Below are 12942 nucleotides of genomic sequence, written 5' to 3' on the forward strand. Positions count from 1 at the left end.
CAAATATACATCTTCATATCTGAGTATTCGAGAAATTCTAGGGGAAACCACTCCTGATTTTTTTACTTTAATCCCATAAAGGACATTGTACACTAACAGTATTAATTAAATTTAATTAAATCTGACCTTACAAAAGATAACTCAACTTTGACTGAATTATGTGTTATGCAGTTTAGTATAATATTTGTTTATCAGCAATGTCTTCATCAAGGAGAAAAATTCATGTAAACAACAAGGCAAAAGCAAAAAACCAAATAATGACATAAAGTATGATTTTACTGCAGTGAAATCAGATACTCACACAAGACATTACAGCTGCTTGCTTCATTAACTAAAAAACAGCAAACTACCAGCTACTGTAGGAAGTAGTTCATGCATACTTGTAGAATGTTTCTGGTACTGTCACATAAAATATGATTACAATATGTTTTAATTGTTTAGTTCAAAAAATAAAAAAAATATCACACAACTATTATTGGAAATGAGTACTGAGTAAAGGCAAGTGAATTGTGAAACACAAGAAAACACTAATTAGTTGGACTATCAAAATAAATATTTTTCTCAAATTTCAAAATGTAAAATAATGAATATAATTCATCCATTGATAGAGTTTCAAGTTAAAAGTATAAACAAGCAGAATTTTCATTCCATTCAGTCAGAAAGAGCTTTCATAATTAGGAGAGGCATTAAAATGACAAGGTTCACAGAACTATAATGAATTCAGACCAGCCCTATACAGGCATTTGCAAATCAAAAAACAACACTTTCAGGTTTTGCAGAAATGTCAAGTTCAGTTATTAAAACCATAATTACTCAAACAACTAACAAAAAAAATATTTTTCCAATTATATTCATGACAGTTCATGTAAAGGCATTTCTGTTGTAGGCAAAATTTCTCACCTTTCTACAAAATACAGTAATTTTTGAAGCTTTCTCATGGTCTGCAAAACCATTTTTCATTTTACCTACAAACATCAGTGACATGCAATTGCCAAGTGCAGAAAACTACAAAAAGTATAAATATCTACGGTAAACGTACCAGGGTAGAAATCTTTTTAAATACAGCAATTATAAAAGTACCTACTTTTCCATAAAACAATTTTAATTCAAAATGTAACTTATTCCTATAAAATTCTACTTTTAACAACAGCATGTACTATAAAAAAATAAAGAAAAAAATATCACAATGTGACATACATAAATGCAAATGTGTACATGAACATTTTGAATAATATCCAAAACTGTACTTTAAATGTTAAAAAAAAAAACCTGACAAACTCAGACCTTGCCCCAGTTGGGTTTACTTGTAGCATTTCCTTCTAAGCAAGTTTGTACAATTAGCTTTTTTAATTAGTATTTAATGAAGGGTAGTATATTTTTAGTTTGTTCTACCTGTAAGAGCCAGTCTTATAAATGTATTTTTAATGGTAAATTTACATAAGTGTTTTCTTAATTTAAAAAGAACGTAAGTTTCACATAGCCACACAGATAATTGATGATTATGTTTTATCCTCTATAAGCTAATATGTTAATTTACACCACACATGTGAATAGCAGCTCAATTCAGTCTTGATTTGTAAGGTTATGGATTCTTTCCAAACAACAGCTGGCACAACACAGAAACCAGCCCTGAGCAGGCCACCAGTTCACATGCTCACACTTAGCCAATTTCAAATCATCAAATAACCTTACACTCACACCATTTTTGAGGATGCTGGAGGAAAACCCCCACAGACATGGGAAGACTATGCAAAACTCCACACAGACAATGACCGAGATTTGAACAAAAAAAAAGATTTGTGTGGCAGAATACATGAATAGTGAATCTGATAATCAATAATGCCCTCTATGAGAAGCAAAATACTATGTAATATTGCCAACAAAAAGAATCCTTCCTGTTTACCTAACATGTGTAACGAAAGAGTTTTACACTGGTCTCCATCCTTTCAGTAAGAGTTGAGCTAATGCAGGTATATAAGGACCTCAGCATTTCCATGGACAGAAACTCGACTGGACCGCAAGCACGGAAGCCATTTAGGGACCGAGTTGAAGTGGCTCAAAGTCCATTGATATGAGTGAAATATTTCAGCCTTACATTCTACTAGGAAACAATCAAACCTCCAGTCCTTGAAGAAACTTGGTTCACACGTTGCTCACGAAACACAGTACTGCCGAGGATGCTGCCACCTTTGTCGTGCCAAATAGTCAGCCTTTCCAGTGTGCTTCACTGCCATCAGATATCACTGCAGTTCTTTTTCTGGTAGATATGCTGCATGCTCACATCACCCATGTCATGTGGCCACAACACCACTCGCTATAAGAAGGAACTAAAGCCCAATAATGTGGCGGAGAAAGCCCACAGCTCCAATTCTTTGGTGAAGTACAATTTTCTGTTGCATTCAGAGTGTATGACTCGTGCTTGCGATGAAAACAACAGGTCAACCTGTGTAAGATGCTTCACTGTGAGTAGACACTGCCATGGTCATTTTTCCATCAGCAATGCTGTGTGCCCGTATGGCAACTATTTTCCTCTCAGCTAGAACATGTGGCCACGCCGCTGCTTGCTTTGAGAAGGACCCAAAGCACAATTACGTGATGGAGGTAACCTACAATTTTTGTGTTGTGTTACATGTATGTCATAAGCTGTTTATTAAGACCAAGCTCAAAGTTCAAGGCCCAGTGATTTGTAATTTTTTGCATCACAGATAGACAACCCTTGGTATTTTATACATACAGTTAGATAAGTCCATGGCTGCAAGCGAGGCCATTTTTACGCAGTAGTAAATTAGGACTCATAGAGAAAGAACAGAAGATGCCAACAGACTTAAGTTAAGTAGGAAGGCTGCCTCTATTCTGAGCACTAGCCTGGACTCTCTGGAGGCAAAGAAAATGATTCTGAGTTTACTGCTAGCTTTTATTAACAGTGCCTCACATTTTCTGAACAACATTTTGGTCAACTCACTTTGCACCTCCAATACAAGTTTAAGTCTACTGTGGCACACCAGACAGCACTGCCAAAGGCTCTTTATTTATTTATTTAATTTTTACTAGCCACCATCAATCTTTCAACATACCCTCTGTCTAGATAATGCTTTTGTTTCACTTTAATATAACATGATCAGGCCCTTTTAATTCAGCTTATTAGGGAAGAGCTAGACAGGATAGGGTGCCAATCCATATAATGGCCTACTCACACACATTGTACACATCCCCCCACCAAATTCATGGGTGGCCATCTGTGGCTGGGTAGAAGAGTGTTTCTTTTCTTACTACCTCGGCTTTGTTCCCGACCTATACAAATGATATTTGGACAACTGTGTTGGTGCCGCCTTCATTAATGATTTTACTGGTTTCCATCCATCTCCCAATGTTTACGGACAAGGATTCTACCACAACTCTACCATTTTTAGATAATCAGTCCTTTTGTCAGCTTTCCAGGAGTTAAAATCTCTATCTATTACAAGCCACTGTCTCGCACAGTTATCTTCTTTACAGCTCCTCCCTTTCCTCACACACTAAAAACTCTCTACATCTTTGACATTTCCTTAGATTCTGCCATCTCTTAGTGTAATAAAGCACTTAGAATGAGGAGTTTCTTCATTGATAAAGATACCCTTCTCATATTTTGGACAGGTCCCTCAATCACAACAAGAGCAGACCTTGTAACATCAACTCTAAGATGAAACCGTATAATGAAATCCATGTCCCGCTGGTCATCTCATTCCACCCCATTCTGAAGACTGAACCTTCCACAGGAGGCATTTATCCAAACTATCCCTTGATCTCCTTCCATCAACCACCTAACCTATGCAAGGGTCTCATCCACAGCTCACTTCACAGAGATGAGTCTCTTTCCTCACCGGGCTCTTTGCGGTGTAACAGGAGATGCTGTGTCATCAGGCTCTATGGGGTGTAAGAGGAGATGTTGGTGATGCATTTGCAAGTGACACAGCAATACCCTTATATCTGGTCCCTCCGAGAAATTTAACATAAAACAATGGGCCTCTTACCAGTATAAAAATCTTAATTTACAGCATTTCTTGTAGGACGTGTAAAGCCATCTATACTGGTGAAAAAGTGTGATGGTTGCAGACCATTTCTGAGAGTATGTTTGAGTCACTAAAATTAAAGATCTTACAATTTATATCTGTGGCCACAATGATCTGTTTGTGTTCTTTCACAGAGCTTTAAAGGCAAGACTGAACACAAAACTGAAGTAGCTAACCTCATTCTCAGGCTGGGACCACATATTTCTACAGGTATTAATAACCAACTAACATTTTAATCTCTCCATCTTCTCTAATGGCAGCTTTTTCTCTCCTCCTCTCGCCTTTTCTACTTTCATCTACCCTGGCTTTGTTTCCCGGTTCCCCTTATGTTACCTACTATTTCATTTCCACTTACACACCTGATGAAAGCTATACAACCAAACAAAATGTGCCAAGTATTTATCTATCTATTACATTCTTTCCATTTCAGACTAGATAGAACTTTTTTCCTTTTGCAGATGCACGCTGACACAGCCCTACAAAAAACTCCATCAGATTATACTGATTTCACTGTTGTGACATGACTGCATTCTATGAAGTTTTCCGTATAGTTTTGTATGTAGACCCGAGTGCTTTTAATATGTGTAGGTTGATGGAATACTACACAGTTTCCCTGGACTCAGTTAAGCCGTTTATTTATCTATATGTAAGTGTTTTCTTGTAACAGCTGCACTGCAATTGTCAGAAATGCTCAGTTACCCCACTTGTTGACTCCTGTATTCCTAGTTTCACAGACATAAGCTGAGCGGAACCTTCAATTACTTTGCCACTAATATGTTACGTTACTATGAAAACACCCAAGCCCAGTTAACGCATTTATTTGCCTACTGTTTCATCAAATACCAAAAATTCAGAGAAACACTCGATCTGACTGGGACATTTCCCCTAGTCGACCAGTTTCTAAAACTATGCAGCATGGCCGAATGACATTTCTCTCTCCTTTCTGCGATAAGTAAATCGTGACGATGTCTTTTTATCTCCTAGTGAAGTCGTACAATGGCTTTATTTATGGTGCATCCATTGCTTACCTCCTGCTAATTTGGGAATCTTCCCAATTCTGCTAGTGACTTCAGCTGTCAACGTTCCAAAATCCTGCTCGTATGTTTCGAAATCCGATGACATGTTTTAATTGTAATAATATACAGCTGTTACTGAACTGCACTAAAAAGTAGCTTAAAATGTGGATTGCTCAGACAATATTCAGCTGGCCACTTCCTAATAGTGAAACCTCAAACTCCGTCCGATGCGGAAACTAAAACCTGAGCACTTAGGGTCCTAGGGAAGGGAAAAGGGTACGCAACCAACGAAGAGAGAAACAAGAATGCGAAGCAAAAGTGGCTTATAATGTAATTGAATTCGACGGGGTAACTGTGGACGGCAAACATAAGAGAAACAGACTGTCCTGAACGCACAAGTCGTTATTTGTTCAGTTCCGCAGGTTAGATCGATTGTGCCCGTTCTTCCCAGTGAAGTTCGTGCGCAGTTTGGAGATAATCAGCACCGGAGCAGTGGGCGAAGGACAATTTGTAAGATGATCAACACTGGAGCAATGGTTGAAGCCGATCACAAATCATGTGTTTGTTTTTCAGTGGTCATTACATCTTGCGCCGTTAGATTCGTTATTTTATTATTCACCAGTCATACTTCAAAACAAGGAAAACAAGACTTTACCGGGGTTTTTCAGTTTGCTGGTTTTCCTTTTCAGGTTTACTATACTGTAATAAAAACTCATATTTTCTTTCATGTCTGCCGTTTGTTTAAGTAATTTGCGTAGTTTGGGAAGTGTGAGCGTATGCGCGAACGTTCCGTGCTGTGTATTGGATTTCTGTCCACGATTGCTTCCTACTTTTTTGCTAGTTTTGCTAATAGTCATATACATAAAATATTTGAGTTTGATGGTCTGTACAGCAACCTTACGACTTGTGGTTAGAAACTGTCCTTAAACTACTGGTGGGACTGCGGATGGTCCTGTGTCGTTTTCCATCAACGAGGGGTAAATGAGGATTTTTAATTCTTTTGTTTGCTTTTCAAAGACATGGTGTGTTATGTGGCCTGAACCATATCCCTGGCCCTTCACTACATTCTGCAAGACTCAGAACAAAATACAAGGTAATTACAATTCCTAACAGCTAATAATAGTTAGACAAAAGTTCACCAAACAAGAGAGTCTTTAAATGCTTCTTAAACACGCTGAGCAAGTCAAATACTCTTGTGGAGGTTGAAAGCTCATTCCACTATCAAGGAACTACACATGAAAAGAATGTGGATTGGGTTTGATGTCACACAAAGGTGGGCATCACCAGATGATCTTGAGCTAAGCAGGTGCTATACCAGGATGTGGTGCTGCTAGTGAGTATGGACTCTACTATGCACCTGTATATGTTTGCGCCAACAGATGGAGAAACCGGAGCTGTCCTCGAATGTCTAATAAAGTAGAGGTGCTGGTGAGCCTTTTTGAATAGAGCTGAAATGTATTGTGTCCACTTCAATTCACTTACAGTCACTTCAAGAAATGTTAAAGTGCTCACTCTTCCAACAGCATCCTATATAATGTCTCAGTGTGGTTTACCTTCTTCCTGCAGTCTATGACGAGCTACTTGTTTTTGTTTACATTAAGGGTTGTTGTGTTGACACCATCAAGTCTGAAATCCATGCCCAAGTAGAAGCAGATTTTTGAATGTACCAACTCTGTTGCAAATCTGATAAAAGCACATTTTATGTGTAATGAATAAACATTAATTTAAATGAAAATGTAAGCATACAGGAATCTATTTCTATAAATATATTATAATTGCTTACTTTTTCTGTTTAGAAACAATGTACTAAAGTTTTAAAAAAATAGATTGTATTACTCAGTTTTATTGATGAGGTACTTAGATTCCAACCCATCTTAGATGAGCTTCATCCTTTCTTTTCCCCCATTACAGAAATTCTTTCTTTAACACCCTTGTCACTTTTTATTTATATTATTGCAGTTCCATTTTCAAGGGTATTCCTGTGTAAACTCTTCATAATTTTTTAAAATTCTGCTGTTAGGTTTGGTCTGTTTCAGAATTGTTTAAAACATGAACCCAGCTGGCTTGACTTCACCAGCTTCCTGTGTCACATCATTATTACCTTCAAAACTGTAATTTCAATATATCAAATATGTTAACATCATTGCTAGTCTTGCTCCAGCATATCAGATACCTGAGGTTCTTTCACAATAGTGAATGTTTCTTTATTTTTGTGACTCCTGTTCTTTAGAACTGTCTGTAGCTCATCATTAGTGATCACATTCAAATTAACTAAAAGCGACCTTTCTGGTTTGTATTTTAAATGGCTATACAATCCATCTATCCATGACCTATATAGTCCAGTGCAGAGTCGTGAGGGCCTTAGTTTGTCCCAGCAACACTGGGCCGTAAGGCCAGAACCAAACCCAGGATAATGTACCTGTCCATTATATACCAGACTCATCCACACACGCTTACACACTACTTTATACACTGATGGACTCTTTTGCACTGATGGAGTTGGTAAACGTTTGCATCAATGTACATCTGCAAGAGAAAAATATAAAGTAAATGTTACCTCTGTACTAAAAAAAAATGGAAAAGAAAGTTATAGACACAGTATGGGCTCCACACTTGAAAATTACAAACATGATATGTTGTGTCTGTAACTTTCTTTTCTATTTTTTTCAGCATGTATATAACCTTTACCTACAGGGTATACAGACAAAGCACAGTGTTGATAATCTTCTTTTTCTGCTTTTTAAGAGTGTAAATAACTATTTTTTAACAATGTGGAAAATGCATATTATTGCCCGGACAATTCCCCACCTTTGACTCAGTACAATATGTGACCCTGAACTATATTATGATCTCTGAAGCCTCACAGGCACACTTGAGAATACTCATCTGTCACAAATTACTACTGACACTCTTCTCCACCGGATCCACCCTGCCTGCACTCTCTTCTTCACCTCCCTTCCACACTCCCTGTTACTCTGTACTGTTGATCCCAAGTATTTAAACTCATCCACACTCACCAACTCTACTCCCTGCATCCTCACCATTCCTCTGACCTCCCTCTAATTCACACACATGTATTCTGTCTTGGTCTTACTGACCTTCACTCCTATCCTCTCTAGAGCATATCTCTACCTCTTCAGTGTTTCCTCAACCTGCTCCTTACTCTCACTACAGATCACAATGTCATCAGCAAACATCATAGTCCAAGGAGACTCCTGTCTAATCTCATCTGTTAACCTGTCCATCATCATTGCATATACGAGAGAGCTCAGAGCCAATCTTTGACGTAGTCCCAACTCCATCTTAAACACATCCGTCACTCCTACCGCAGACTTCACCACTGTCATATTTCCCTCTTACATATCCTGTACCACTCTTACATGCTGCTCTGCCACTCCCGACTTCCTCATACAATACCACAACTCCTCTCTAGGCACCCTGTCATATACGAGGGCAATCCCAAAAGTAAGGTCTCCAAAGCGGTAGGGACGTAGAGAAACTGTTCGTACGGCTGTTGGCCACACTGTTGTGATTGGTGCTTCCTCCACTCCCAAACAAGCATGTGCGGCTTCGCTGGGATGCTCAGTCTTGGCTTGGCAGCCCTTGAAAATGGAACTCCCATTGAACACTACCTCCAAGTGCAAAGTTCGCACAGGAGACCGTCAATTTCTGACGAGACAGTCGAGGAGGTTGAGGAAAACATGCGTAAAGATCGGCGGTTGGAACTTCATCACCCACCCACCCTATAGTCCGGACTTGGCACCCAGTGACTACCACCTGTTCCCTAAGTTGAAAGAACATTTGTCTGGAAGGCGATTCTGCTCCAATGAAGAGGTGAAAGATGAGGTTCAACGCTTCCTGAAGGACATGGCGGCAAGCTGGTATGACGTGGGCATTCTAAAACTACCACAGCGTCTACAAAAATGCATCGACTGAAATGGCAATTATGTAGAAAAATAAAAGTCTTTAACCTTTAAAATGATGTAAACATTATAGAAAATAAACGGTTGTTTGTATTTCTAAAAAAATAGAAGACCTTACTTTTGGGATTGCCCTCGTACTTTCTCTAGGTCCACAAAGACACAATGCAGCTCCTTCTGGCCTTCTCTATACTTCTCCTTCAAACCCTCAGAGCAAACATCACATCTGTAGTGCTCTTTCCCAGCATGAAACCATACTGCTGCTCACTAATCATCACCTCCCTTCTTAACCTAGCTTTCGCTACTCTTTCCCATAACTTCCTGCTGTGGCTGATCAATTTTATGCCTCTATTGTTACTACAGTTCTGCACATCACCGTTATTCTTAAAAATCAGTTCCAGTACACTTCTTCTCCACCCCTCAGGCATCCTCTCACTTTCCAAGTTTGCATTAAACAATGTGGTTAAAAACTCCACTGTCATCTCTCTTAAACACCTCCATGATTTCACAGGTATGTGATCTGGACCAACAGCCCTCCAATTCTTCATCCACTTCATAACTGTCCTTACTTTCTCTTTCCTAATCCATTGCACTTCCTGGTTCATTATCCTCACATCATCCAACCTTCTGTATCTCTCATTCTCTTCATTCATCAGCCTCTCAAAAGTATTCTTTCCATCTCCTCAACACACTCTCCTCACTTGTGAGTATGCTTCCATCATTATCTTTTATCACCCTAACTTGCTGTTCAGCTCAGTCCCTCTGTCTAGGCAATTGGTACAGGTCCTTTTCTCCCTCCTTAGTGTCCAACCTCTCATAAAACTCATCATACTCCTTTTCTTTAGCCTTCGCTGTTAACCCAGGCCTTGACCAATCCAGTATGGAAATCTGTATTGTCCACATATTAATCTGGAAAAATTTTACACCGGATATCCTTCCTGACATGACCCTCCCATTTATCCGGGCTTGGGACCAGTGCAAAGAAACATACTGGTTTCTGAGTCCTTCATGGCTGGGTACATTAATAGAATTTTTATTTAACATTAATAGAATTTTAAATATGTGATAAAATAATAACAAAACACATCTTAATGTACAGTAAAAGAGTTAACAATAGGACATCATATAGTTCCAGACACTTTCTTTATTCAAGATGCATGTGAAAAAAGCTCCTCCTTAGTTTATCTGAAGTAGCAACAGCATTTACCTGACCACTGCACAGAAAAGAGGCTTTTTTTAGAATGGCTGGTATCATTGATGATTTTCTTTAATCTGGTCCAATATTGCTTGGTGTAGATGTCCTCAAAGTTAGGGAGTGCACATCCAGTGATGCGTTCAGCTTACTGTATTACTCTCTACACAGCTTAGCTGTTCTGGTGCCTGCTGTTCCCAAACCAGGCAGTAATACTACCTGTCAGCATTCTTTCAATGCTGAATGTGTAGAAGTTCTTTAGTATTTGGGAGGGCAGCCTGAAATCCCTGAGGCGTCAGATGTGGTAAAGACGTTGTAATGCCTACTTTACCAAGGTGTAGGTGGGTTTAGACTGGGTTAGGTCGTCTGTAATGTGGACACTATGGTATCTGACCCACCCTTTCCACCTGGGTACTTTTAATTCTGAAGGGTTTGTAGTGACTCTGCTGTTTTCCCCCAAAGTCACCAATCAGCTCTTTTGTTTTGCTGACATTCAGAAGTACACTGATTGTGACTCTGAACTCCCTTCAGGCCTACCACAGCTCTGTTATCAGCAAACTTGGCAATGATGTTGGAGTCGTGCAGCTGTTCAGACATGTGTAGAGCAAGTACAGCAGAGGACTCAAAAAACAAACTTGTGGAGCACCTGTGATGAGAGTGAGGGTTAATGAAGTGTGCCAACCCAATCCAACCACCTGGAGTCTGCCTGTAAGAAAGTTAAAAATCCAGCCACACAATAAAGTGCTCAGACATAGGTTCCTGATCTTGTTGATGAGCTTAGAGGGGATTACTGAGATAAATGCAGAGCTATAGTCTATAAATAGCATTCTCACATGATTCCCTCTCTCATTGTTCAGGTGGGGCTGTATTGTACAAAGGAAAGGTGAAGGTATCCTCTGTGGATCTACTGGAGTGATATGCAGATTTTACTGGATCCAGTTCTTTTGGCAGAGAAGATCATATGTGATTTTTGACTAGCCTCTCAAAGCACTTAATTGCAATAGACATTAGTGTGAAGGGACAATAGTCATTCAGACACCCTGGATTTGCTTTTGTAGAACAAATGGTGGATCTTTTAAAGCATCTTGGAATAAGAAGAAATTAAATATTTCCATGAACACTGGGGCAAGCCAATCAACACAGATCTTGAAAACACATCCTAGAAGGCCATCTGGATCTGCTGCCCTCCTGGTGTTTACAAAGAGCTCTCCTTACATCTTGTTCTGACAAAGATAGCTGTTTCCTCACTGAGCAGTTCTCCCACCGCAGATGTGCTGGACTGCTGGCTACAGTTATCAGCATTCACATCAAAATGCACATAGAAGTTATTAAGCTTGTCTGCCATTGAGTTGTTGGAACTCACTGTGTTGGGAGCAGTTGCTTTATAAAACACATTCAGATGTGGTGTTGACAGTTATTCTGACATAACTCTTTATGTGACTCTCTGGCTAACGGATCTGAGCTAGTAACTTGAAGGTTGCCAGTTTGAATCCTAGCAGTGACAGAAGGAAAACTACTCTGTCAAGCCCTTAATCTGCAATTGCTCCAGGGGCACTTTACAAACAGCTGAACATGCACTCTCACCCCAAAACTCTGTGGAGAGTAAATTGAGGTATGCAAAAACATGACAAATTCCTAATACAAGAAATTGTATATGGTGAATAAAGGATTAAAAATTAAAAAAAAAAACAAATCAGTGGAAATCAAGTTTCCAGGGTAAAGTAAACAAAACTGTTGTACAGACTCACACACAGAAGTGAGAGGCAGCAATGCAGGAAATTATTGTATTTTTAATCAGCAAAAATGATGACCTATCTATTATTTTATATGTGCTTAGTCCTATTTGGCATTAACAGAGTTGGAGTTATGGCAGGAATGCACACAAGACTCTACCCTAGGTTTGTCAGCCTACCTCCAAGCATGTTTACTTATTAATTCACACACTTCTGTAATTCAAATGGCCTATTACTTTTACAGATTGTGTTTAGACTGTGAAATGAAACCAAAGATCCCAAAGGCTGAGCACACAATTTGTAAGCAGTCAGCTTCAGTTTACCTGCCACAATTCTAATAAATTATTCATGTTTTGCATTAATGTTGTGATTTCCTATTGCAGTTATAATTGTGCCGTCAATCTGTGTTCTCTACTGCCGAAATAAAATTATGCATTATCATCTTTGTTTTAGAAGTAATTACCTACTGTACAAAGACATTCCAAGGCAGGAACCAACACTGGACAGGATGCCAGTCCATTACAGGAATATTCACTTATGCATTAGAGTTCTTAATTAACCTACTGTAACTTAAGGCATTGGAGTAAAACAGAGATACATGGGGAAAAGATAGAGCTAAAAAATAGAGCTAAACTTTAAAAAAGTGGTGAGGAAGCCTTCTGCTGTTATGCACCTAAAATATGGAACAGCTTACCGATAGATATTCACCAGGCTAATATGACAGAGCACTTTAAAAAACTGCAAAAAAAACATTATTTTAACATGGCTTTCTCATAGCTTCATTTTAGTGTAATCTTGATATTCTGTATATGCATTTAAATATCATTTTTATTATGGCTCCGCAATCAATACTAACTCCTGCTTTCTCTGATGTTCTTTTTCTGGTTTTCTGTGGTGCTGATCTACACCACCACCACCTGATCAAAGCACCATGCAATCCTTACATTGATGGATTGAAGGCCAGAGGTCCACATGACCATCATCATCTAATTCTTCCACGTGAAGCCTAAAAACAATGAGGGCTGATTTAGA

The 12942-nt window shown here is 38.9% G+C and overlaps 1 protein-coding gene across 6 annotated transcripts in view; it reads right to left on the reverse strand.

Annotated features, from left to right (window-relative positions):
* Positions 1–12942, reverse strand: part of vti1a (vesicle transport through interaction with t-SNAREs 1A) — a 508387-nt gene that overhangs the window by 440068 nt on the left and 55377 nt on the right. For 2 of the 6 annotated variants that reach the window (XM_028795828.2, XM_028795830.2), the window contains exon 1: positions 5078–5311. The exons of 2 other annotated variants lie outside the window; for them this stretch is intronic. In XM_028795828.2, the coding sequence (XP_028651661.1) occupies positions 5078–5171 (94 nt within the window). In that variant the 5' untranslated portion in view covers positions 5172–5311. Of the gene's footprint in view, positions 1–5077; positions 5314–12942 lie in introns of those variants that run through there. 2 more of the 6 variants (XM_051922193.1, XM_051922190.1) reach the window with 2 other exon arrangements.

Source organism: Erpetoichthys calabaricus, chromosome 2, assembly GCF_900747795.2.
Source record: "Erpetoichthys calabaricus chromosome 2, fErpCal1.3, whole genome shotgun sequence".
NCBI classification, from domain to species: domain Eukaryota; kingdom Metazoa; phylum Chordata; class Cladistia; order Polypteriformes; family Polypteridae; genus Erpetoichthys; species Erpetoichthys calabaricus.